Here is a 27,289-nt window from a genome sequence, read left to right as displayed (position 1 = left end):
TTGTGTGTTGTTAACCAGGGTACATACAGCTTCCATGGTACGTTGGTCTAATTTGACTCTGTGAAATAAGACCTCCCATGCACCTGACAGCATTTCTCAGCTCTCAGCTCAAACATCTCAAGAAACAAACCCTTCTTGGTATGTTTTAACAATGAAAATCAAATGAACGACTAAAGGTGAACAGTGTTTGTGATGTGTGCTAATATGGACAGGACTGTGATATGCAAGTAAAAGAAAAGTTCCTTATGTATCCTGGAGGCACACTTCACAGCACATTAATTGTGGTAGCCATTGGTACCGTTTTACTGTTTTATTAGCCTGCTAGTGTGAAAATAAATGTGTGAAGGTCCATACAGTGTTCATACATCCCCAGCTCAGACCAGTTCTAGCTCCCCACATGGACTTTAACAAATCTACAGAAGTCACATGGATGAATGAAAATGCATTTCATAGTGTCTGTCAGTAACAACTGCACACTTTATCATGACACACTGTAAATTTATTGGGTTTGTGCTGACAGGTAAAAAAAACATTGCCCTGTTGACGTTGCTAGAGTTGCTATAGATTCAAACTGACTTAATTTGTTTCAATTTAACATAGGTTATTGTCCTTGATAAATAAATCAGTTAGACAGAAATGGAATGCATGGACTTCTGCTCCATACTTTATTCCTGTTCTGCTATTGCAACCAAGTGACTTTCTATTTGTGTCTCCGACAGCGTCCTGTAGGAAGGACAAGAGGAGTTAAAACAGAAACAAAAGCAAATTAAAACAAAAAACACTGACTCTGAATTTATGCCAGCAGTGCATCTACCTCACTGATGTGTGATTCATGTTACCTGAAAAATGGTTTCTCTTTGGTGACCACACCAACCTCCAGCTCTGTGGCCTTGAAGTCCAGAGAGAGGACGGAGGACAGGGTGGATATAGCCAGCTAAGAACACACAGTGGAGGAGGGAAAGTAAACTCAAATAAGAAAACTGATCAAATTATCAAATATCATTACTTGTTTGTGTTTTTTAAATTAAATATGTGGTTGGTCAAGAATACCTACTTCATTTTGATTGTGGTGTTCCTTTTATGGACAAGATTTAACTCTAAAATGCTGTGTAGAATAATACCCACAACTCTTTACCCAAAGCAACAGCCACCACCCACTCTTCTAGTAGAAGTCCTTTTACTTTGTCTTTCAGCCCTGACGACTGTGAAGGCGTTGAGTTTGACCAAGGACCATTTAACACTATCGTTGTTGTTTTTTTTACAGTAATTGATGAAAGAGACATCTGTTGACAATGCCATATCGTTGACTTCACCTGTACTGTCCTGTCTTCAGTCAGATCAGGCTTCTTCTTCAGCTTTTTCTCTAGGTAATTGTTGGCCTCTGTCTGTTTGGCTCCAACGGCTATGGCTCTGAAGCCACAGTAGTACCCTGCAGGGTCACATTTGTACAGGACAGGTACCTGCTGGGGGTCCACAGACACCATGATCATACCTGAAGAGTTAACAAGAAAGATGTCAACACATAAATATAACTTATTTTTAATCTAATGAATGCCAGAAATGAATTACTTATTACGTATTGTTACGCCTGTGATTTTATAATGGACATTTTTTCATATCATGTTTTTTCTCTACCCAATCAACAACTTTAAGGACATGTACAGATGTTTTAGTTAATAAATACATCTTAAATAACATCTCAGAAGACACCTCTTGATCCTGACCCTACATTAAGAAATGGTTGCAATAGAAAAGATATATTATCTTGGCAGCAATGGTAAAAACAAACCTGGAAATGAAAATTGAAGACATAGACAAGAGCGTCAGATATAAACAAAACAGCAGCAAACTCACAGCAGCCCAGAGGCCTCATTTCAGCATTCTGTGTGTAGACCTGGGAAATATCAGCCAACCTACGACACAGCACGTCAGCAGTGATGTCATAACCAAACTTGTACTTCCATTCTCCTGCTTCCACTCGTGCTCGATGAACCTGAGAACGACTGTCAGCTGCACAAGACACAAGGAGAAGCTTTAGTAGATTTTCTTGTTTCAGTCTAAAAAATCTGCCAGAAATGTTATCCGCTGTGTTGCAATCAGAAAAATTTCATGAATTTGAAAGGGTTTACTCCTCAAACCTAAAGTACGCTATCAGTGACCCTGGTGACCTTAAATGTCAGTAACATTTTAAGTCATATTTGAAAAAAAATTTGTTTTAATGACACTCATCCAGGTCATCTTATCCAAAGTAGTCACATCAAGGGCTACTGTACTTCATTCTGGTGGCCCCGTCAACCATCTTTGTTTGGGCATACGGGGCAGGTCAGTGTTTTATTGTTTCTTAATTTACTTTTCCTCATGTGACGAGGAAATTTACTTGAAGACTAAATGTAATTGGTAAAACCCAAGATAAATTATATGATTAGATTGTTCAAACCCACCACTGTGTCCAGTCATCACACAACCAATGCGGGGAGTCAGCTTGAACATGTTCGTTACAGTGGATGAATCCAGCAGTTTCTCCTGCAGGTCAGAAAAAATACATTTTCAATGTCTGAAATTAGCCTAAACCCTTAATTTGATATGACAGTGGCTCCAATTTAACGTCCAGCATGGCATCCATTTGGGCACTTCTCTCCAAAAGTTTGTGTGTGTGTGTCACTGTGTGTGTCTTACGGGTATTTTCTTTTGTGTAACCACGGCCACACTATCTTTCCCACAGACCCCCACAGATGTCACTCCATTCTGGGAAATGGCTTTAAAGGCATACTCTGAAAGACAAAAAGATAGACAAAATGTAATGATGTCTTTGTTGTTATTCTTAATATAATATAATTAATGCTAAAAAGTCAACTAAAAAAACAATAAAGAATGCATTAGCAAGAAATGAACAATGGGGTTTCATCAGAACGGCGTTGTATTACATGTGTCATTAAATTTCATTTTCACTAAATAAGCACTGTAGTCTCACTTTTTTACATGTGACATTTCACCTGAAAGTCTTGCATTTTCGTATTATCCTTATTTTTGCATAGTTGAGCTACAACATACAAATATTGACGTGTTATAATGGCCAATATATGCAATTTTCATTTGAACCACTTGGAGCCGACATTTTAGCCAACTATTATAAGAATACCTGAAGTTTGATGTTTAAATACAATAAGTCAACTGCTCATAGTTTTAACAAAAACAGAGGAACAATGGAACAATTTAGGAACAAAAATTCCTAAATATTAGAACAAAATGACACAGATATGTCAATAGGCAGACCGGAGTCAATATGTCTGCCTGAATGAATGGTCAACAATTGTCCAATTCGTATGACGCTGTTGAAAAAGGTTTTTATATATTGAAAAACAGAGGGAAGTATCTGGAGAAGTGCGTTACGTGTGTTTGTTATTTTTCATAAATACGTAGTAAGGTCTACTAAGAAATCTACTGTCGATTAAAAAAACAAAACATTTCAAGTTTCCAAAACTGCCGTCGCTCTGGTTGTTCGTTGCAACGTCACGTCACACTCAATAATACAGAAGTGTTTCGAGCAAGTAACTTACTTTCGTGATAATTTAAGAGGAAGTGGGATAGCGTTTGATTGCGATTAAAATGTAAAAATAAAAGTTAAGAGAGTGATAAACCCGTCCGTCACTTACCGACTTGGTAGAGACGGCCCTCGGGTGAAAATATAGTAATATGTCTGTCGAACCCTGCGTTTGACCCTCGCGACATCCTTCTCAGTCTGTGTGACCGCTTTAATGATGTTTTTACTGAAAAATAACTTCGGTGAAAATGCTTTTTTTTTCTTTTCTTTAAGGAGAAACCTGCTTTTTATCCGAAGAGGACGACCTACATCTGCAGCAGCAGCAGCAGCAGCGGTAAGGCCAAGTCACTTTTACTTTCTTTTTCAGTGCTTTGCAAACCTACTGACTGCGTCATCGCCATGGATGTCGGATGGCAGCGAAGAGGAAGTAACGCAACGTGACTTTACTGCAGCCTCTCTGACAGGTACGCACCGACTGTGAAATTCTGCCTGCCTCTCTGCCCCGCTCTTTTTTTCTGGGATGCTGACCCACACTCAGATACCCAGACTGATGTCACTCCGCAGAGTTGGCTTCTGTCTCAGTGACAAGAAGCGGAAGAGGATGAATCTGGACGCCTTTGCAAACTTCTGTGCGTAAGTTATTAATTTATTTTACATAATTTGTTATTTAATTCTATGTTTACATACATGTATCGTTCATGTTTATAGGGATACTTTTTAGACTGCAACACATCACCATGTGACTTAATTGCTTGCTTATTTTACAAGACAAGTAAAAGAGGCAGAAAATATTTGTTCAAGTAGTTAATATTATTTAATTGTGGAGGTTTTTTATTTAATTTGCTAAAGTCTAGTTTTGTGGTAATGTGAGAAGGCTGAATCCATTCCAAAAAAAAAACCATAGGTGAAGACAGGAACACCTGGAACAGTTTGTCAGTCCATTAGTGGACCGACTACAGTGTAAAAACACTGGCCCATGAGAGAACCGTTGTAGCAGGTGTATGTTTTATTGGCTTGCGGAGTTGAGCTTTCATTTTAAATGGCTGGTTTGGCTTGGTGACGTTGGCTGTTGGCCATAGTGAAACAATTGGGAGCATTGAAAAAACAATTATTTAGTCATTTACATAGGTTGCACTACAACAATATTCATCCTTACTTGGTGAAACACAAAAAACAAAGGGAGGCAATTTTTATACATATCACCGTTAGAGTAAAATGTAATGATTTGCTTATTACACAGATATATTTAAACAGACAGAAAGAGGAAAAACAACTGATTACAATAATGCAGGTTTTTAAAGGATTTTCCAAAAGTAATAAAGTTAAAAAACATTTTATTGAAGGAAATAAACTTACAGTGTTTAAAAATGTCTCTTGTATGATCTGTCAATGTGTTTGTTTACAACTATGCAAACATGATTGTAGAATTATAGTAACTAATGTTGTTAGTTCTGTCTAACTGTGTGCCCGTTCTATATGGTTAAATTTAGAGAATGAGGAAAATGTTTTTACCTTGCAGGCTCCATGGGGTAGAGGTGGTGATGGTAAGAACTTTATGATACATAGTATAGATATAAAAATGTTTGCCAATATTTATTAGGTGATGCTTCCAAATGACACTTAGGATGTTGTACTTGTGGAACTGTTAGTAGGCTATGCTACAAACCAGATAGCATGGATTGTTTTGCATATCTTGACAGAAACCAGATTCTATAACTTGTATTCATCACAAACTTTGTGGTCTGAGTATTAGAAATATTAGAGATATGCGTTGTTCTTGTAAGTCTGTGAAATCGGCACAACGCTAGGCTAAAGCTAGTACGTCATCTGTACTCATTTGCAGCCTTGTCTGTCCGTGTGTGTCTGTCATGATTGATACATGTTTATACATGTAACAAATGGTATCCAAACAAACTTCCTCATGAAAGCCTAAGGAGTAAAGTGTAGGAGGAGGAAGGAACGCAGGAACCACAGTGTTAGAAGTGACAGTTGTCAAGAACTCTTGTGTATTCAGTGGGACACGTGCCATAAACAGATGTCTAAACTCTTACTAATCCATGTCACGGCCACCTGCCCCTATCACCTGAGGTTCATGGTGGCTGCCTGGTCCAAAACAACAAGATAACTGTGTGTCGATGTGTAGCATATAAACTAATTCTACGAACTTTCAAGCACAATACCTGATATGATATAAATAATATACTGTATAGTAGTTGTGAGGAAATTAACACCAACTGCAATCTCAAGGCAGTGAGTGAGGTTCATCTCTAGAGAAGGACAAGGATGTAAGCAACAACAAAAAAGAGAAGCCTATATGATGTTGTGTTATTCAAACTAAGCCACTTTGATTGATTAGGCCCAGGTTATCCCATGTAAACCTCAAGTCTATATAAAAATAAAAAACATCACTGCAACTGAAAACTAACTTTTGTGTTATTAGATTGACCTCACTCAGCCACTGGCACTCCAGGGACCCTTCAATGTAATTGTTCACAAGATGTCTGACATAATTGTGGAGGCTGAACACAACAGACAGTCACAGCAGCTGCTTGCAAACTTTCAGGTAAATTCTGTTTTAATGGTAAGATTTTCCATATATATTGATGATAGTGTAGTTTTTTTTTTCCTTCAGAAATGTCCTAGAATTGAAAGACAGAGAAACTGTAACCATATTTTGGGCGCAGGGGTGCTTTTTCATTTGGTTGTCCAATAGGTGTCTGTAGTGTATAAGATGATTTAATAGAGTCTATTGCAGTGCATCTATATCATTAAAACCGGTGAACCACACTGGGCTACAGGTGGTGGTAACATGGCTTCTGTTTGTCTAATACCACAGAGCTACGTGTCAGCCCATCCCAGTACAGTTCTTCTCGATCCTCTCCCAGCAATGACACAGCTGCTGGACCGCTTTGCTACATACAGAATTATGAGCAAGTTGGAGAATTCTCTGCAAGGTGACCTGCACCTTTAGAGAAAACGTTTGATGTTCACTGTTGGTTAAAAATGTTTACAGCTGGTTCTGCACTCCCCGTTTCGCAGACTGGCGGATCTGCAGTCCTCCATACCTGGAAATCCACAACGAAAGTGACCTGGTCTCTAAGCAGACTCTGATGGCTCAATCCCTTAGCTTTCCCCTGCGTGAGTTTACTTTCTGTTAATAACTTTTTACATCAATGTTACAAAATAAACATAAAACAAGTGGTACACATTTTAATAATCAGAAAAAAGTCTCTTAAATAAAAAAAGGATAATAAGGGAACTGAGCGTCTTTTCATTTTAAGGAACTGAAGTCAACTCTGCTTCATTTGACAAATAATGAAAGGAGTTGTAGGGTTTTCACAATTTAAGGCCCTGATTAAAATAACATTTGTTCTGGCATTTTATTGTGAAAAATGTTTTTTAAATGACAGCACATTTACAAATGCTACTTGATGCATATAATACATATAAGTACAAATATAAACACATTTAACCAACATATTTGAGAATGTTCCTTATTTCATGCTCTATTCTTTCCCATTCCTCTGTTGGCCCCAGTTTGCAAAACAAGAGTGGCCCATGGCTCTCTGTCTCATGAGGTGAGTGCTTTTATTTTTACGGTGTGTGATTTTTGCGAATGTCCTGTTGTGTGTTTGTTTTCTCGTCATTTTAACATTTGTCAAACATGTGTGTCCTGCAGATGTCTCTTATCTTTAGTGCTGACAGTTTTGCTGATGTCCACCCTCCCTGTGTACTCCAGAGCTTCATCAATCATGGAGCAGTTCTACACAAGGTCTTTGTGATAGGAGACAAACACTTCTGTGTAGAGAGGCCATCACTTAAGAACTTCCCCTCTGGTCCTTGTGGTCAGTTGCAACGACACACAAAAATGTACTTTTCCTCTGTGAACCTGCCTTTAGTCAATCCCGTGGTTTAGTTTTTACTTCTCCCTTTTTGATAGACTGGCTTTCTTTTTTGTGTGAGTTGTTTGTGCTTTATTTATTTATGCTCTGATTTCCCTTTGTCTTCAGATAGAAAAACCATCTTCTTCAATAGCCATCAGGTGTCGAAGCCTGAATCCAGCTCTAATCTCACTGCTGTGAGTATGAAAAAACCCGACTATAAGAATGCTACAAGACATTAACCCAGAAGCAGCCATCCTTCTGTGCCTTTGCCATTTGGTTTTGTCATTTAGCGATGGCTAAATTCAGAATCAGCCGTAGGGCTTGAACATGCTACAAACTGTCTCAACTGCTGAGTTTGACCAGTCTCTACTCTCTTCCGTTTTCGTAGCTGGATGAACAGATGCCGTGCCTGCCTCCTCCGAGCTCCCAGGCCATAGAGGCTCTTGTTAAAGAGTTGAGGGCTCAGCTAGGCATGGCCCTGCTTGGCGTAGACGTTATCATTAATTCACACACCCACACCCTGACCATCATTGACATCAACATCTTCCCAGGTACTGCAGCTGTGTGATACTACCATGGCCGGATAACTACCATGTTGTCAGTAAAGCTATGAAAGGACTGCTAGAGAAGTAGTGTGTAATTGAATGATAGTGGTGTATGTTTGTCTGACCAGAATAATATTACATTATTTGTTCCGTATATAGTCTAAAAAACTAAACAAGAAATGGAAAACAGGAGATCAGGCATCAGGTGTTGTCGTTGTGCTTGTGAATAAGCTAGTGTTACTTTAACTGTTGATGTACTGACTGCTATTCTATTGGTCTGTCCTTTCAATAGGTTATGAGGGAGTACCAGAGTTTTTTTCTTCTTTGCTCAGCCTTATCCAGTCAGTGTTGGACCAGCAGACCTCTGGTTAGCAGCTTTTCTAAGTCGGCGCAAAATATTGATGGATTGTTTGTTGGACGTATGAGGTGAAAATATAAATAATCATCATCATCATTCCTGAATTGTCTAAGGACTGGAAATGAGTACCTTTCCAGGTTTTTTTTTAATTTTGGAAAAAGATAAAACAATCAAAATAAGCTTATTCAAAACAGAGATACAGTATAATCATAAAATGTGTTAAAGCTGTTCAAGATGCCTGTGAAATGTCATGTTTTAAATGACACAGACACCTATTTCAAACACTTCATGCTTTTGTTGATCTAAATGTAACAAAAAAGATGTTCACTTGTGTTTACTAGTTTTTAAAAATATATACAATAAAAAGAACCCTGTGGTAAATTCATGTTTTACTTGAAAGTCATTGGGGTTGAATTATAATTTATAATAATATAATTGTAATATGTTATTTTCATGATCTATGATCTTGATAAATTACATCATCATACACAGAGTGTGTTTCAAAATTTAATAAATACACAATAGAAGGGAATTGTATTCAGAGATTATCTGCTGAGTGTTATCTGGTGGTCGGAGCAGGTCTGGGTGGGGGGTTCTGTTGGTTTGGTCCAATATACTTCAGTGCACTGTAAGTTGGTTTCTCAATCATTTCTAGTCCCAAATAAGGTTGCAGAGCTCTAGGAACACGCACTGTCCCTTCCTGGAAGGAAGAAGAGAGTGCTGGTGTTAATTTAAAAATGACATCTATTATTCAGACTTTGTTTGTAATTAATTTGTTTATATACTGCATGTCCAAGGCATTTAAACACTGCAAATACTATAAATATAAAATGTCAAAATACTGGCATGCTTATCATTGTATGGAACAGGTGAGCCTAACACAAACAAACACGTTTTTTCTGACAAATGTGTCCCATTGCCTACAGGCCAGGACAGGACAGGGGGGACACCACTAAAGACCATAACTGAGAAATGAGTGAACCAAAAATGGCTGATAGCTGGGTGAGAAGACAGACAGAATGAATGACTAAAACAAAAAAACTAAAACAAATGGTAAACGTTACTTATAACTTATTACAAATGTATAGTATATATAGTACAAATATATAATAGGTAAGGGTTATGGTGTTTTTTACTGCTATACCAACAAAATGGTGCATCGATTAAGAGTTTTTATAGTTGGTCTAATGTCTTACTTTGGTTTGATGAGTCTCCAAGAGGGCAATAATGGTGCGGGGAACAGCACACGCTGTAGCATTCACCTGGACATCAGACAGATACATCAGACAATACATTTACAACAAAGTTCAGAGATTCAAAGGTAGAGCAGCAGTTAACAATCTTACAGTGTGGGCGTAATGCAGGCTGCCATCCTCTCGCTCATAAAGGATGTTGAGCCGTCTGCTCTGGTAGTCTGTACAATTGGAGCCGCTGGTAATCTAAAACGTGGAAAAGAACAAGAACGTCCTTAAATACATTCTATAATTAAAGGAAGTTAAAACACTCACTACAGGATGTGTCCAGTAACGGTGTGGCTGGACTAACCTCTCCATAACTGTTTCTCCCTGGCATCCAGGCTTCAATGTCATACTTCCTGTGAGCAGGAGGACCCAGTTCTTGAGTGGGCATATCCAGCACCCTGAGTAAGGACACATGTCATAATTCATCATCAAATTAGTTCCTATCATATGTACAAATGATAATGAGATATAAAGCTAAGTGAGTGTAAAGTCACCTGTAATGCAATTCCAGGTCAGAGAACAACTCTTTCTGAAAAGACACAAACTCCTCCAGCAGCTGAAAACTCTCTTCTCCTGTTTCATTTGCTGTCACGCCAAACATTTCAACCTAAACACACAGGTCATTGCCATATTCACAAAATATATACAATTATTAGAAACTAGTGTTAGCTCAGTGCTAAATGCCCTTGATATTTTATTCTTGCTCATATAAAGTCATCTAGGCTTTTAGAAAGCAGAAAACTCAAATGGTATTCTAGTGGCAGCCTACAGACTGGAATGGGGGATATTATATTGTAAGTAAAACATCTATAGCTATAGCTAAAACTAAAGTTACATTATTATTTATCTTTTTAAAATCTGTGCCCAGCACTAATATAGTCATTTTCCTCCAAATAAGGACAAAACAATAATTTTTATATTAAAAAATAGTTAAAAACGCAGTTCTTTATCTGTCTTCATATGATACAGACTATACACACCTATACAACTGTACACACACACACACCAAGTGTGTAGTCTATACAGCGGTGGCCTAAGGCAGGAGACTTTGCTTGTGCAGTTCCTTTTTAGCTTTGCCTGGTCATAACACATGCCTAACTATAATGACATAAAAGCCAGTTGTTTTTATATTGTCTGTTTTTGCTCATGTCAGTTCTTTTTACATCTTGAAATTTTGCTTATTTGTTTTTTCAACCATCTCAACATTTGAGGTGTGTGTGTGTCATGTGATGCTGCCTCTTGGACCTTGTTAAAGTGATGAACTCTGTATAGGCCCCATGTCTCTCTGCCCGTGTCGGTCTCTGCTCTGTAGCAGGTGCTGCTGCACACTGTCCTGAAGAGACACATCAACAATTTTTAGTTCTTTGGACTGTGAAAAACTAACAAACACAAAAAAAACCAACTCTTTTGCAAAGGTCAAACTTCTCACCTGACTGGCAAATCCTTCAAGGTCACTGCATGATCCATGAAAAAGCCTAAAAAGGAAGTCAATCAGACTACTACCATTCTCTTTTTTTGACAAATTATTTGCACAAGATTTGAACTTACTTCAGTAACATTTGCACATAAAAACCTAAAAATTAACTTCTTTCACCGCTTGATAAAACAGTAACAAAATGTTGATGTGTGTTGGTTATTAAGCAATGACAAAAAGAAAACTAATTTTACTGTTCATATCAAGTTAGAGATCCATAATCCATAATGTCTGATAAAGAAATGCTAAACAAGGGACACGTACCTGCTACTCCAACCTCACCAGTCCCAGCCAGACTGAGGTCTGGGAACTGAGTGGGGTTCAAAGAGTAGACCTGTGACTGGTGAGCGTTTGGCTCCATTCCGCAGCCTTCCTGCAGATGGATCATGACAGCATAACAAAGTGAGGACAGATTTTATCAGTTTTATTTAGGATATTTCTGCCTATAAGATATATTTAAACTGCATGTGTGGACGGTTGAGAAACAATATTTCCACAAAAGTACACCAGATTAACACAAAACTAATATAGTTTTCTTAATGGGGCCCTGTCTTCTGGGTACTTTACCTTCTTTCTTTCAGAAGTTACATCTACTTTATATCTTAAAGAAAAGAGGGAGAGGGAAATGAACATTAACACTACCCAAGAAGAATGGCTTAATATTGTGAAACACAACAGAAAACTATGAATTCAAGAACGTAGAGGAAATTCATTAGGAAAAACTGAATTCATCTTATTACACCTAAAGTGAAAAGTAACTGGTTCCTGGCACGCATGTATGGAACCTAACTTTATTTTGGAAAAGTGCTGATAAACTGAACAAGAGAATCTTGAGTTATGCAAAACCAGTGTGCAGAGGGATTTATCTAGAAAGTTTACATGATAATCTCTTGGATGACTGTCTTTTTATTTTTATTTTTTTCTATTTTATGTTTTTTGTGTTGTTTGTTTGTTCCTTCCTCTGTTATACTATAACTCAGAAACAGATTATACAAGTCCGTCTAACAACGATGTATTCTTTTGGCACGGGTGCTCACTGTTGATCATCTTCATATTGTTGTGCCTATATTGTAAATTTTAAAATGTGGTACTACTCACAAACACTGCCCCCTTGAGCATGTCCGGAACTACCATGGGAATGAAGCCCTGCAGGCGAAGGTGACATTTGAGACTCTTTTCTAGATTAACATAGCATAAATATAGTTAGCACAAGACATTTTCCTAAAATAATAACAACTTACCCGTTGGCACAGTCTGTCCAATGCAAAGTTTTGGAGAGCAGTTTGAAGCCTGGCCCCTGCTCCCCTCAGATAGTATGTCCTGTGGCCTGAGATGTGAGACAAATTTCTATGGGAGGACATTAAAAAAAAAAGTTGTTCGAAATTATTTGCTGCAATAATTGTGAGAAATAATAATAATAATAGTACAAATCCTACAAGGACATCAGAGAGGTTCTCACCGCTGTCTTATCAGACCCAGCTCCTCTCCTAGCTCTACATGGTTCTTGGGCTTGAAGTCAAACTCTAAAACAAACAATGAAAGCTGTGTCACCAAAAACAGCATGTATCACAAAGCTAACTACAAAATATTTTATATACCTGGTTTGTGTCCCACCAACTCCACCAACCTAGCCTTACTTTCATCTCCAACTGGCTATCAAAAAAAAAGTATTAATGACATATTAATTAAAAATTAGTCATTTCTACAACACACAAAAACTCATCCAAATGAAATCCTTGTCTGCTCAAGTCAATATATATTTATCTTTTTCATGGTAATTTCTGTATAAATAATTGCACTGGGTTTACAACCCATTAGCGCAAAATGTGAATTCCAAATTAAAAAAATTATTAAGATTGTGTACAGCTGTGTACATACACACAGCACTGTGTGTAAACAGAATTCACACTGTTATTAGCAAAATCAAAACATTAACCCGTTTTTCATGATAAACAGTACAACACCTTTGATGTAAAACAACAGCATTAATATCTAAACATTACCATGATAAAATGAGGTGAGCTCACCCTATTTACATGCTTCTAAATGATAGAGTGTGTGTATGTGTGTGTGTGAATGTGCTCTAACCACATCAGGGTGCGTTGTGTTGGGAAGTCTCAGTGCTCTATTGTAGTGCTCACGGTCCAGCTCGGTCTCTTTGGCGTACAGCTGACCTAATCTCATCCGAATCTTTCGACCCTCCTGCAGAGCCTGGCCGTATTCCTGGAGCTGCAGCATTTGCAACAAATCAAAAAAATGTCCTTCACTACTGGCAGGAAAAACAGCAGATATCTCAAATTTGAACTTTTAAAACTGAAACTTACATTAGCCAGTTCATTCTTGTCATTGCTCTTCTGTAATGTAATGAAAAAAGGAAAAACACAAATTAAAAACACAGTTCATGGACCACCCATTAACAAATCGTCTGGGCCCTGATCAAAATCGTGGGATATGTTTTGTTATGCAGGTCTATTGCACTATAAAAACTGACAGACAATAATGGCTTATCCAAGAAAACTTTCATTTAGAGACTAGTAAAAACTTTTACTAACCACAAGTGTTTTGACCGTGTCACTAATTTGTCTCTTTTGGGACTCAAACTGAGAGATTTCTGTCCTCACTCTCTGAAGCTGCTGCCATACACATACCTGTATTGAAACACAAACATAGCACACACACAGTGTCAGAATAAAAATATTTATCTGTAGAAGATTTAGGCCACATGAGACACACACATTACTATTCAAGAAATACATCAAAAGTTTACCCAATTGCCTTTGCCCCTAAATACCCCAGTCCAATCAAACAGCTGTGGGCTGGGCTTGACATGCAAGCCTCTTGTTGGATAGAGGTCAGCATGATTCTTTTTGTCAGATAATGCTGTCGACATGCACACACTTACAATTTCTCTGACATCGTCGGCTCGCAGGTCGCCCTTCCTGTTCTCCACATTAGCTATGACTTTGTCAGTCTCTTCACACACTGCTCTCATGTCAATTTCAGGCTTGAAGCTGTAGCCTTTAAGGACATGATCGTACAAACTGCTACGAGCCCCATGTAGGAAACGCTGGCCGTAAACGGACACACAGATCTTTAGTAGTGAGTGACACCGACGCATGTTAATACAGGTCTTCGACATCTTCCTTTTTCTTCTTCTTTGTCTTTCTCCTTTTCCTCCACGGCAGATTACTGCCATCAACTGGCGGATAGTGTAACAACTACTTGGCAATTTAGCCCCTTCTGTTATTGCACAGGCCATAAAAATAATTCATTATATTAAATTATATATTAGTTTTACAAAACATTATAATATTATTATTACTATTATTATTAGTATTAATTATTTAAAAAAGATTTACAAAGACGTCGAGCACTGGGATCCCCAAAGATTATTCATATTTTTTTCTAATAAAATACAATTTATATTGCTATATTTTTTTTAGTTTTTCGCTTTTTTCAACTTTCCAACGTCTAAGAATATCACAACTTTTATCACATTTCGAGAAATATTTATATAGTTGTCGTTAAAATCTGTACATTTAGATGTGAGTCAATTCAAAGCTAACCAACATAACCAACCAAGGTAAACATTAGTGTTAGCTAATCAGAAGCAGAGGAAGTGAGTCCTGAAGCCTTTGCTACTGAGCTGTATTTAACGATACTACCACATTTTTCGTTTGGTAGACAGATACATGTGAAGCAGGGATACGCGGGATACAGGGATACAAATAAATAACTACACCATTAAAAAGACGTTTTTAAAAATCCTAATCCTAAACTCTAACCCAAACGCAAGCGGATATCTCTTTTCGCTTAAAATAAGCGGATTTGGCAACTAAGGAAGGCAGCGTCTGTTTGGATAAAACGTCACATGCCAAAGGTTAACCAATCAGATGAGCTAACGCTTAATGGCGCTGTACTGTGGTTAAGATTTGACAAGTGCGGCCGTCTAACCTCAGCCCAACGTAAACACTAAACTGTTTCATGACAGAGCTGGAAGTGCCCCTCACTGACACAGAGGACTAATATGTATAACGGAAAACTCAACCTTTTTTAGTGTCATCAGCTCGCGGTGAAGTGAGAACGGGGCTGCGGTGGAAGCAGTGAGCAGCGTCCGGGCCTAGTGTATCTTTTAACTGAATGTGAACGGGAGTCTCCAGAAACTTCTCCTTACACCTTGTTTTTGACAGGGATCCCTTTTGATTTCCTTTCCGAATTGAGACAACAGCTTTCACGGTGGAAACTAGAAGAAAAACGAAGGTAATAAAGACCGAAATCCCTCAACGTCTAATCATGGACGTGATGCTGCAAGAGCAGATTGATGATTGTGTGCGACTGTAGCCAAATATTATACTTCATCATTATGTTTTTCAGCAGAATAAGGTTTCTAAATCCATTGTAAATGAATAGACATTTTACTGAAGTCACACTCTTTATTTATCTTAAGTGTTTATTTAATAACGGACATTTAAACGGCACACTGAGTCATCTCTTAGTAATGTGTGGTTTCAAAGACTCCCACAAATAATCACAAAATGTGAAGGCTGGCATGCATGCATCTGCTAATAATGTCTCAAAACACTTTGAAACAATGGTTTCTAGCCTGGGGCTCACCTAATTTCCACAAAGCCCACAAATCTGGCCTGTGACCAGTTGTCAATAATACTCCAATAAACCTTCTAACAATATGACGGGGACTGTATTACACTGTAGTATATTTTCAACATTAACCTATTACTTATGTTTTGGAAATGATACAACACTGAATTGTGATTTACAAGGTTACTGTGACACCAGAANNTGCACGGGACACCACAACTCCGGACCCTGCTCCAGACCTGACACAGATTCTGGATGTGCTGGAGATTTCTTCCTGTTCAAAGAGAGTTTTCTCCCAAACATTGCCAAATTGGACTTATTTGACCTTCAATAATATCTGTAAAACCTGTTCTCCTGTATTACATTCCTTGTGTTTTAGGATTATAATTTCTTACTGTAATTTAGTCTAAAAAGTCCTTTGAGGCATATGTCCATCCATCCATCATCGTCCGCTTATCCGGGGCCGGGTTGCGGGGCATATGCGTTTTGTGAATATACAAATACAAATAAAACTAGAATTATGAACCTGTTATGGGGACCTTGAATTGTTTTTACACTGATTAATACAATCAACCATTTCATCTTACTAAATAAAATACTTATTGTGTGTAACAGAAGAGCCTTTTAATTTCACACAGGTCTGCTACACAGAGAGAAGCTCTGTGTGCAGTGTTTGTACACCTACACACCCATGATGTTCCATGCCTGTTCTCTTACATGCTTCTAGATGAACGCTGTGCGTGGGGGCACAATCACCTGGCGGCCCCAGCCATGGCAGGATGGAGATGGAGGGGGAGGGGACCCTCTGTCAGACTCTGATTCAGAGGAAGAGGACTTCCCAGATGACAGCACTACCCCTTTGGGAGACTACATCACACATGGTATGAAATGATTGCCAAATAAAGGTTTGTCAATTTGTGATTTATTTTTTTCCTCTATACATTTTTACTTACTGTGTTTCAGGTCTTAAGCAGCTCCTCGATGCTCAGCAGCTGTGTGATGTTACTTTGCTTGTAGAGGGGAAGAAGTTCATGTGTCACAGGTATTTGAACCATCGATCAGTGAAACTACTAGAAAAATGGATGGGTCTTACCCTGGCTCATTTCAACTTAGTCAAGCTAGGAGACATAGTTAGGTCATTAACATTACGCTTAAGTTTAATATGTAAAGCAGCAAAGAGCTGCTGTTTGTTACCAAGGCCACATACAAGATTCTCATTAAAAAACAAAGAAGAAAAGCTGAACTGTTCCGCGGTAACTTCCCATGTTTTATGTATTTGTGACATCTGTGATAAATCTGTCTCACATGTCCCTCTCCTTAGAGTTCTCTTAGCGGCAGTGAGCCCTTACTTCCGGGCAATGTTTACCAGCCCTTTGGTAGAGTCCCGCCTCACTGAGATCCGTATGGAGGAAGTGACTCCATCTGTGATGGAGACCGTAATTCAGTTTGTGTACAGTGGTGAGGCAGGGCTCTCCCTGGACACAGCTGAGGATCTATTTGTGGCTGCCAATAGGCTTCAGGTAGTGCCTCTTCAGGACCTGTGTTCCAGGTGAGTGGACCTTGTACAATCAGTTGCTATTTAGTTGATCCTGCAAGTTCAGTGGATTTATAAGCCTGGTACATTTGTTTGTTTGATAATGCTTTTGTAACCCCTTCACCTTTTGTCCTCTTTACCTTTGTCTTTCCAGGTTTCTCTTTGAGCATCTTTCAGTAGATAATTGCCTGGGGATGTACTCTCTGGCTCGCTCCCACCATGACCAGCTGCTACTCCGTGCCTCCCTGCGCCTGGTTGCCCAGCACTTTCCCAGGGTTGCACGTCAGAAGGACTTTCTCCTACTTGACCACAATACTTTAGGCAGCCTTCTTAGCTCAGACCGCCTCGGGGTGGACTCTGAGGCAGAGGTCTACGATGCAGCGCGCCGCTGGGCAGAGCACCAGCCCCTGGACCGCTATGCATATATGCCCTCACTGCTTCATCACCTGCGGCCAGGATTGCTTTCTCAAGATGAGAGCCAAAGACTGAACCAGGAGTTAGGGCCTGCAGCTGCTGGCGAGGGCCTTGGGGGGCCTCTGAGACCAAGGGAAGGAATGTTTGAAAAAAAGATTGTTTGTGTGGACCTGACAGCTCGGGAAAATGAGAACGTGTCTGCTGGAGACTACACCGTGGACTGCTTTGATCCTCGGACAGGAAAATGGGAGAAGTTGGCAGCCCTGGGAACTCTTGTTAGTCCCGGTTGCACAGCAGTGGGTGACAGACTTTTTATAGCAGGTGGAATCCTGCGGACAGGCTCTGTCTCTGCATCTGTGCATGAATACGATGCAGTCTTGGACCTTTGGATTGAGAGGCCTTCAATGTTCCACCCCCGTGCTATGCTTGGCCTGCTGGGCTGTGGCGATTCCCTCTATGCTATAGGTGGGAGCAATCGGTCAGCCCTGCTGGACTCCAGTGAGATCTTGGACCTGTCCACTTTGAAGTGGGTAACTGGGCCTCAGCTTCCCCTGCCGCTTCGAGCCTTTGCCTGCGCAGCATTACGTGGACGAATCTACCTTCTGGGTGGTACCACACTAGAACAACACAGAGCTGTGGTTCACTCAGGTGTGCTCATTTATCACACCTTGACTGACTGCTGGACTCGTGTGGCTCTAGAATCTGGTGCAACCTGCCTTGCTGGAGGAGTAGCAGTGCGAGGAGGAGTCTGTGCAATTGGTGGATACATGAGGGATACCACTAAGTTCCTGGATGGAAATTTTACTAACCTTGATACTTTAGATGCCACTGGGCGGGTTTTGTTTTTTAAAGAGGGTAGGGGTGCAGGAATAGAGAGGGAGGTGACAGGTGGAGGAGTAATGGTGAGCACAGAGCAAAAGGGGGGTTTCAGTGGTGGAAGTGATCGGTCCCCGTGCCCTGTTGTATTTCCAGGGCTACCACGACGGATAGCAGCTGGGGGTGTAGCTAGGTGGAAAAGGAGGATTTATGTGCTAGGTGGGGAAAATGGCTCACGGTTCTATGACAGCGTGTACTGTTGGAAACCAGGCTGGCGCAGCTGGGTTCAGAGACGTGAAAAGCTCCCTGGGGACACTGGAGGAGTAAGTCAGTTTGGGTGTACCACTTTAAAATTTCCTAAAAAACACATCCTATCCAGACTGAGACAAGCAAATGAAAACTGTAAGAAAGCTGCTGAATAGCTTGACATGGACCAGTTTGAGGTGGTAGTGGTAGGATGCCAAAAACACAGAGCACTTGAATGTAAACTCCTAATCCACAGGCCACCAGGAGGGAAATCTATTGGACCAGCCCCACCCTCCCCCCGGTTTTCTGCTTTTTAAATGCAACTGTTGGATGAGCCTACCTGTCGTCTACCGACGTGCATTCTCGTTCATTTTTCTCCATCTCCTAAAAAAAAAAGAAAAACATTACCAATGTCTACAGCATTACGGATTTAAAAAAAGATTAGAAACTCTTTAAAAATTGCTATCAATTCAGAATGCTTTTTTTTATTTATTGTCGCCTTTGTTCTTGCTTCTTTACTTATTTATTTGCCCCAGTCGGATCAGATCTAGGGCTGTAATCAACCAAAGAAAGTCTTGATCAAATGAAGCCGTCCAATTTTGACTAAAAAAAAAGGAAATCGACCAGTCGACTGATTACAGCCCTAGCAGCCTGATTAATTTTTTAAAGGATTGGTTTAAAGTCAATGTCACTAAAATACAGGAATGTGAATTGATAAGAATTTACTTTGGTGTAAAAGCTCTAATCACTTTTTTCAGTTAACTGTGTTAACTATGCAAAGTTTAATTTTATTTATATATTTTAGCATTCTTTTTTTAACTCTCATTCATTTTCTTGCTATATTGTCGATTGTGATGACAGTCAGTTTTAAATATGTTTTGTTTAAAACAAAAAAATGTGTTTCCTTTTGACTTGAAATAGCCTCCTGTTTATAAAAGAAAATAAATCCAGGTGTAAACATTTTCCTGCTTGGTGTTGTCGCTGGGATGTCCTCACTATGACCCACAGAACTGTAGCAAAGTATCAATGTAACCACAGTAATCTCAATTCATTATGATAAATCATGATTATATATGTATATGGTGGGCAGCAGACAAACAACAATTTACACTTATTACATTTATAGCACGGTATGGTGAATTTAAGGTGTTCTATTAACCTTCTCCTCAATCTGCATGTTTATAGGAGGAAACAGGAGTACTTAAAAACATTATATATAGATCACCCTAACACTGTGGCCCAAACTATGCTTTGTTTCAAAAAAATTATAATTTAAAATATTTTCACTTTAAAATGTTAAAGTACAAAAGTATCCGAATACAAACACAGTCAAAATCATAAATAAGTTAGCCATAGCATATCAAAAAGCAAACCAGATTCTCAATCCCCATATTCCATGTCTAAAAGTGTTGTTGACAGTAGAAAAGGACCAAGAAAAATAAATATGAGGTAGTAAAAAAGGAAAATGGTAAAACTGTCAACATTTTTCTGGCCTCAAGCTGTCATGGTTAGCGCCCCCTAGCAGGAAATACCTATCTTTTACAAATTAATGTTGTTGATAGCCTGCAAAACAGGTGTGTGTTTATATATGTACTGTATATACACACACACATATATATATGTATATATGTGTGTGTATATATATATAGGTATATATATATATATATATATATCTATATATATATACACACACATATATACATATATATATGTGTGTGTGTATATATATATATATATATATATACATATATATATGTGTATATATACACATAATATCCACATAAAACATTTTCACAGTACTGTACATACATAACCTATAATGACAAAGCCCAACACATACATTAAAGTTCAACATTCATTTCACTTTTATGCAATAAATTACCTTATTTGCCAGGCTCAGCATCTTCAAACTGTTCACTCATTTTCACTTTTGCCTGCAGCAGTTAGGTGCATGGCTATCCATAGTGTATTTGTATAGTGTAAATATATGATTTGCCCAGTTGCTAATGCACTTATCTTCTTCATCTTGTTTTCCTCAAGGAATGACAAACAACAGAATCTATGGTGCTGCTAGAAACTGTAAAAAGTATGGTTGGAGGTCCACTGCTCAGTGCAAATGTATTAATAAAAAGCTTCTGCAAACAAGGTTTCACGACAAAACTTAATTACATTTCAATGGAGGGGAAGAACTTATAGGTGACTGAATGAAGTCATCATCATGCAATCATTTAAGGACTTGGTGTCTCTAATGGTTTTACAAAGCCAGAAGTGGTATTTTTGTTGCATCTCTATAACTCTATACTTCTGTACTGCAAAACCAGATCAGCAAATGCACAGGCTTTGTTTAGCATGCAAGGCTACAAAAAAGTGTGTGTAAGTGTGTGTGTAAATGAGCAAAACTAAAGGTGAGTTAGTGGGAGATTTTGGAGTTCCACTTATCAAATTACTAGTCATCACACACCATCGATGGATTAAGATGGGTTCCCAATCTTTAATCTTCACTTCTGTTTTTATTAAAGCAGATATTTTCCATAGGTGTATAAACATTTGGAGTTGAATAACTGGCAGCCTTCCAAGCTCCAAGATTTAGGATCATTCAACACATTACAAAGTCCAGTTCACGGGCTCGCAGGTAGGGAAACTTGACTAGCAGCACAACAGACAGGACAGCCCTTCCTAATGCCCAAAACGATAAACAGTCATAGTGCAATGACCAGGCACGGGTCATATTATACTCTGAATGAGAGACGTGGTGGATCAAGTCATTTCTATGGAACATCTGACATACTGTTACTGATTTGGTTATGTGCAATTCCCCATCTTAGTCTGGAAACAGAGGTAGGGTCCATTTAAGGCTTGAAGCTGGTGGAGAGAGAGTCCATGATCTGTGATAATTGGAGTTGTTAGTTTTGAAGCCATGACAGCTTTGTCAAAAGGGAAAATACAAGAGGAGGATGAGAGGAGGCTTTCATCCTTATGAATAAAACATTATTTAACACTCAAATAAAACTGCCCAAACAGAAACTAAACGACAAGCGTCAAAACAAACAAATGTAAATCAGGCCTTTCCAAAGTGACATTCAATTAATCTTTTCTTAATCCCATTGGCCGATCTAGTCCTTATCATTGAACTCTATAACCTATTACTCTCAGTAATCTAGAAGTTCTGTGGTCACTCTTTAGGGCTGGTCAGCAACATGTGGCTTCACTGTCAAATAAATACAAATGCCAAGAATTATGCTAAAAATAAAGACTATGGACCACATGTTTACGCGTTTTCAAGACGTCACAGGACAACATTGGAGAGGGATGATCAACAGAGGCAAAAACATATGCACAAACGAGAATGATGTTGACCAGGACAGGATTTAAAAGATTATCTTTTGTTACAGAAAATCAAGTTTATGTTATACAATCACACTTTTATCAATGCTGAAGATTTCATCTCTGGCATCTTACTCCACTCTACAATTGCACAGCTGACATGTAAGTTTTAGGTACCAAATAAAACAAGAACTGGGAAGAGTTCACCATAGACTCCAGACAAATGTGTCAAAGGCTTCAAAAGAAAAACAAGGCAAAGAAAGCAACATGGCTTCCTTTTTCAGGACAGCTGGTCCCAATTTAAAACAACAGTCCTGGAGTTCTTTCCTTTCCTCTCATATTCTTCCAGATTCAAGAGAGAAAGGAGGTGGGATACACAGGTTTATAACAGTGTTTATGTGAAGGTTACACTCCTCTCTCTACCGTGCTTCCTCCCTCCTGTCCTCTCTCTTTGTGCAAATGGACTCAGAGCCATCAACCCGCTGCTGGACCCAGTTGTTATCATGGAGCCCGATACGGCAGCCAGGTGTGTCCTTGTCTGTACGTCTACAGCACATCCAGTAGGAGCGTCCATAAGGTAGGTCATGGTGGTATGGTTTAGGGTGCCAACGACACAAGGAAACATCCCCACATTCGTATTGTCTTTTGCACTGCTTGCATGGGTCATCCCTGTAAAGGGGATCTTGATTCCAGCGAGAGTCTACTGCCCGAACACCGTATGTTTCGATGAGCATTTTAAAGTAGTGGCAGGTGCATTTTAGAGCTGCTAATGAATGGGTGGGCAGATAGCTAAAGATGTTGACCATGATATGATCAGGCAACAGCAACATGTACTGACGTGGTTCAAGCAACTGTTGAATTTGAAAGCGAATCTCTAGGAAGTCATGTGAAACATGGCGGTAGAGGCGACACAGCGAAGGGTCCGAACAGTCCTCCACAAAGCTTGCAGAGTTAGGTTGAGTTGACCTTTCCCCAGAGCTAACTGTCATTACTACGGGGCCAGTCTTGTTGACACAGTCTAAAGAGCACAACCCTGACCCGCTGCCGTGATCCATTACTTTAGCATCTGCCTCTGCTCCTCGGGGAGGCTGAAGAAGAAACAGCTGTCCAGGGAGGGGATCATCTGACAAATGCTCATTGGAGGTTTCTACACCGTTGCCACTCCCGCCACCATTCGGCATGACAAAACACACAGTCTTACCCTGTACCTTCTCTTTACTGTCCTTGCCATAGAACACACATTGGTCTACTGCACCTGTTACCACAACCTCCACGTGAAAGCCAGTCACTAGGTCTCTCCTGACACCGTCAGCTTTCTTCTCACCTGAAGGCAGCTCTTGCATTCTCTCTGGGCTTCCACAGCCAGTCCTGTTAACATGAGACTGCTCCTCATCTAGTTTGGAGGCCGAGGTTGAGGCAGCAAGCAACAGGTTTGAGTCTCTAAATGATGGGGTAAGTAGTTGATAAAGGTCACACGTGATTTTCTCTTTTGCCCTGGCTGGAGCATAGTTAGCGCCACTACCACAGCTCATAAACACACAGCGAGACCGGCTAGCTGATTCCAAATGAGACCTCGTGTCCAGGTTTGACACTCTAAAAGCTATTCTGACCTCGTCATGACCTTCGCTTGTTGGTGAAGTGGTCACAGGGCCAGATTCCCTTACTGTGCCCATTTCCCTGTCTGTGTCTTGACCCACAGAGTCCACCGAAGAAACATCCAGATTAAGTTGATTTTCCATGTTCTGGGCTTCAAAATGCGCTATTGCCTTAGCTACCCTGCATGACTCCTGCTGGCCCTCTATCTCCTTATCTGTCAAATCCCATGACTCAATGGATGCATCGCTATTTGAGCTCTCTGGCGCAGCTAACATGGATGCGGGATCTAAACCTGTCCCATGAAAAAGAGTGTGTTGATTGGGGGAAAGGCCCTGATTTTGATTTGTAGAAGATTTATGATCCAGTTGGTTCCTTTGAGCAGCTACAATTCCCTGGAGAGCCATAGCAGTTCGCTGCTCAACCAGGGCAATCATCTCTGCCACTGACAAAAGGTCAGTTTGTTTACCCCTCTGTGATGGTGACTGGTCACAGCTGGAAGGTGCATTACAGGAGTTGTGGCTAAGGTGTGGCTTCGAGGCATGAGCGTGTGTTGGAGTGTCATTGGTGGAGCATCTGCGCCGCCTTTTGGCCTTACTGCAATCAGTGGCCCAATTACCCTTTACCTATAAAAAAATAAAAAATTAAATAAATAAAATAGTGATTGGGCAACAATGGTAATTATATTACGCATTAACTAAAATAGGTGCTGGAACAGCCTTCGTGTTTTTAAACATACTGTATATTATCAATATATGTTATCAATATATATATCAATATTATAACTTTGCTCTTTACTGCTTTCTTCCACATACATACCTTTACAGCAGAGGGTCTTGGCTGATTTGCTCCGCTGAATTGGTGTGCAACAAAGAAGGCAATCTTCTCCTTGGTGTTACCTGGCTTAATGACATACCAAGTATCTAACAGCACACGACCATCTTCCATCTGGGGCTCGGATGAGTTTGGTAATGGAGAAGACACCGGTGGTGCAGAGGCATTGGTCTGCATTAGGAAGCCAGTGTCAAGCTCAGTTGGAGGTGGAGTGTTTTCAAAACCAACATTTTCTTTCACTTCCTTCTCCTCCTGCTCCTCCACGTTCACTCGTCCCGAAGAATGCTCAACCTTGCACAAAGAGGAGGGATCAACCTCATTACTACCTTTGCTGCTTGGTTTCGAGCCTAGGTTCCCCCCTTTGTTTTGGGAGTAGGAGCCAAAAGGCCTAGGGCACCAGAGACCAATATGAGAGAAGGTGTCTCGGTCCATCATGATGCAGATTTCTGGGGCATAACTGCAAATATGCTGGCCAGGAAACTCTCAGAGCTCTCCCAATGTCTTTTCCTTGTCTAGGTAGAAGCCAGATGAACACCCCCAACTGACTTGCAACAGTGCCCAAACAACCTGCATCAACACAAAAAAGGGGAGAATGTTATACAGAACACAAGTAATTATTTGGATTATTATACAAATAACCTGTGTAAATGAGAGTGGGTCAAGTACAATGATAAAGCTTCAAAGAGTTGAGCTAGTAAAGGTGAATGAGTTTAAATACCTAGGGTCAACCATCCAGACTAATGGACAGTCCATAAAAGGGGTGAAGAAAAGAGTGCAGGCAGAGTGGAATGGATGGAGACAAGTGATTTGCAACAGAAGAATAGCAGCATAGTTTAGAGGGTAGAAGACAGTAGTAAGACCTACTATCATGTAAGGTTTAGAGCATAAGTAACTAACAGGCAGATCCAGAAGTTGATGCACACTGACCAGGTTCTAAATTCTGTTGTATGACCTTTATTTGAACATGCACTTTTTCTTAATGGTTAATTACTTAGTATTACCCTAATAATTTTCAAAATGATATATATATATTATAATTAAATACCCGTGGTTTAGAGGGTCTGTCAAATTAAAGGTATAAAATATACATTTTGACATTAATCAAATATAAATAACAAATACAAAGGCAATACTAGTTATCATGACTAATATTACTAATGAAATAAAACAGTATTTAGACTAAACTATATTTGCTCACACTTAACACACTGTCAACATACTGAAATGAGGCGAACATACTGTAGATGTTGGAGGACGTTGGTTTTACACTCATCTATTCTCGATCTCTTAATCTTTTGCAAAGTCGAGGGGAACTGGAATTCAGTTCAGATGATGTAGTGTGTGACCAGCTAATCAGTTGGCACTAATCAATGATTCCTATTCTGTCTGATATTATTCAGGAGAGTGACCGTTAACCACTTCAATCGTTAGCTAAAGCCTACAACAATCCACAAGGATCTGGCAGCCCATGGTAACTCTTAACATACCCCATGGTAACACAATCTTTGTGAAACAAACCACTATAAAACAAAGAATTAAAAAACACCAAAAGGTTCTTCACTGCCATATTTTGGCATGTTATGATTTTTCCTGAAAATTATGGTATTTTAAGCTGTCATTATTTTATCGTTTCTCTAATACAGCAAAGGAAGGGTGTCCCTTGATACTATTATATTTCTGAAATATTTAATGGAACAACACTATACAAGAATGTATGGATGTTAATTCATTTCTGACACTTCACCCAGTGTTCTATCCCACAATGCACCATTCTTGGGACGCGCAGAGGTGAATTACTCAAAATTAACCTTTACCACTCACTGTGTACTGGACAGCATGCAGTGAAAACAAACTGCAATGACGCTCCTTTACATCCCTTGCTACCAATGTGGCAGCAAAAGGTGAGATTTTAGACACATTTACATGGAAATGTTCAGAATAAAAAATAAAAAAATGATAAATTAGCATTATACTGGACTGATAAGGCTAGTGATTTACAATTACTGTGCCATGGAAGTAGGAAATCTGTAACCAATGACTTCAAACCAACGACAGCATTTTCAGTGGTAAACATTACAGAACCATTATATGTTTACCTCAAATTACAACGTATCTGTACCATTTTCAAAGAGTAACCGAGTCGAACAATACAATGCACTGATTGTGCAACGTCCCAGCTTAAAGACAAGCCATTACAGCAAATATAGCGACACACAAATAGTAGCATATCACAAAAGCGTCGTTTTGACAAAGAGAGTCACATTTCAAGCATTAACATTCACGTTTAAAGGGCTTTAAAGAATCACCAGTGTCCTGTTGTCAGCTTTTGCAGCGTTTGTGTATTCGGATGCATGACTAGTCCAGTCGAAAGCTACCGTAAAACTTGAAGTATTACATCCCAGGTCCAAAAGAACCACAATTGTACGTTGAAGCAAGGCGCGTTGCAGAATAAAATTAGAGAACAACTTGCGCGCATTATTGGATCCACCACCCTTAGTAGCAAAGAAACACTGCAATAAAAACGACCTGGTGTTTAGTTTGCTGATGGTCTTACCCAAGCAAGGTTAGTCTCCATTGAAAACCACACAGACTTGTAAATATTGAGTGCGCTGTCATAGCATCTTGTTATAACAAAACCGTTCAAGTGGTAAAATACAGGTGACACGGATTAACTATCCACGTAGCCAGTCCACTCTGAAGCTAATGTCGGAATTAGCCAGCAGCTGCTGACTACGTCGTAGAAGCTAACGTGACCTGTGTTTGGAATATCACTCCAAACCCACCGCCTGTGCCCCCTTATTGACTCTCAGCAGCAGATTGTAAACGATTTGTTTAGATATTTTAGGCTATGTTCGCGGAAATAACAAAATAATATCAATCCAACAG

The 27,289-nt window shown here is 39.5% G+C and overlaps 5 protein-coding genes across 13 annotated transcripts in view; 2 read left to right on the top strand and 3 right to left on the bottom strand.

The window, feature by feature from the left end:
- Positions 1-295: 295 nt before the first annotated feature.
- On the bottom strand, positions 296-3,911 carry LOC103378260 (proteasome subunit alpha type-6-like). The gene is made up of 7 exons (XM_008309411.3): positions 3,654-3,911; positions 2,677-2,771; positions 2,442-2,523; positions 1,855-2,010; positions 1,314-1,492; positions 840-934; positions 296-723 (listed from the first exon to the last, which is right to left on the bottom strand). The coding sequence occupies exons 1-7, from the start codon at positions 3,727-3,729 to the stop codon at positions 666-668; spliced, it is 741 nt and encodes a 246-aa protein (XP_008307633.1). The 5' UTR covers positions 3,730-3,911; the 3' UTR covers positions 296-665.
- LOC103378259 (inositol-tetrakisphosphate 1-kinase-like) lies at positions 3,869-8,677 on the top strand. Of its 6 annotated transcripts, XM_025054910.1 has the most exons (11): positions 3,869-4,005; positions 4,106-4,174; positions 5,061-5,085; positions 5,982-6,104; positions 6,378-6,495; positions 6,581-6,679; positions 7,079-7,119; positions 7,221-7,386; positions 7,552-7,619; positions 7,814-7,976; positions 8,263-8,677. In XM_025054910.1, exons 2-11 carry the CDS (start codon positions 4,143-4,145, stop codon positions 8,340-8,342), a joined length of 915 nt encoding a protein of 304 aa, XP_024910678.1. In that variant the 5' UTR covers positions 3,869-4,005; positions 4,106-4,142; the 3' UTR covers positions 8,343-8,677. The 6 variants fall into 6 exon arrangements, with proteins under 6 accessions (XP_024910678.1, XP_016887710.1, XP_008307629.1 ...); XM_017032221.2 differs by lacking the exon at positions 3,869-4,005 and having other exon boundaries at positions 4,015-4,174; positions 7,281-7,386; XM_008309407.3 differs by lacking the exon at positions 3,869-4,005 and having other exon boundaries at positions 4,015-4,174.
- Positions 8,678-8,828: 151 nt separating this feature from the next.
- On the bottom strand, positions 8,829-14,297 carry sars2 (seryl-tRNA synthetase 2, mitochondrial). The gene is made up of 16 exons (XM_008309412.3): positions 13,946-14,297; positions 13,596-13,691; positions 13,368-13,397; positions 13,132-13,272; positions 12,642-12,696; positions 12,503-12,566; positions 12,285-12,390; positions 12,142-12,189; positions 11,308-11,416; positions 10,999-11,044; positions 10,815-10,902; positions 10,064-10,176; positions 9,874-9,967; positions 9,675-9,767; positions 9,525-9,590; positions 8,829-9,028 (listed from the first exon to the last, which is right to left on the bottom strand). The coding sequence occupies exons 1-16, from the start codon at positions 14,237-14,239 to the stop codon at positions 8,888-8,890; spliced, it is 1,584 nt and encodes a 527-aa protein (XP_008307634.3). The 5' UTR covers positions 14,240-14,297; the 3' UTR covers positions 8,829-8,887.
- Positions 14,298-14,424: 127 nt separating this feature from the next.
- On the top strand, positions 14,425-20,317 carry LOC103378262 (kelch-like protein 12). The gene is made up of 5 exons (XM_008309413.3): positions 14,425-15,303; positions 16,370-16,523; positions 16,606-16,684; positions 16,964-17,191; positions 17,331-20,317. The coding sequence occupies exons 2-5, from the start codon at positions 16,370-16,372 to the stop codon at positions 18,826-18,828; spliced, it is 1,959 nt and encodes a 652-aa protein (XP_008307635.1). The 5' UTR covers positions 14,425-15,303; the 3' UTR covers positions 18,829-20,317.
- A 798-nt stretch (positions 20,318-21,115) lies between these two features.
- The window catches only part of fbxo46 (F-box protein 46), a 12,419-nt gene continuing 6,245 nt past the window's right edge, over positions 21,116-27,289 (bottom strand). The window contains exons 1-3 of one of the 4 annotated variants that reach the window (XM_008309414.3): positions 26,958-27,283; positions 24,389-24,970; positions 21,116-24,195 (exon numbers count right to left, since the gene is read on the bottom strand). In XM_008309414.3, the coding sequence (XP_008307636.1) occupies positions 22,396-24,195; positions 24,389-24,838 (2,250 nt within the window). In that variant the 5' untranslated portion in view covers positions 24,839-24,970; positions 26,958-27,283 and the 3' untranslated portion in view covers positions 21,116-22,395. The other 3 variants (XM_025054947.1, XM_025054948.1, XM_025054946.1) reach the window with 3 other exon arrangements.

This window comes from Cynoglossus semilaevis, chromosome 4 (genome assembly GCF_000523025.1).
Source record: "Cynoglossus semilaevis isolate Cse_v1.0 chromosome 4, Cse_v1.0, whole genome shotgun sequence".
Taxonomy (NCBI): domain Eukaryota; kingdom Metazoa; phylum Chordata; class Actinopteri; order Pleuronectiformes; family Cynoglossidae; genus Cynoglossus; species Cynoglossus semilaevis.
The sequence above is the reverse complement of the archived record's forward strand: the minus strand, read 5'-3'. Positions and strand labels throughout refer to the sequence as shown.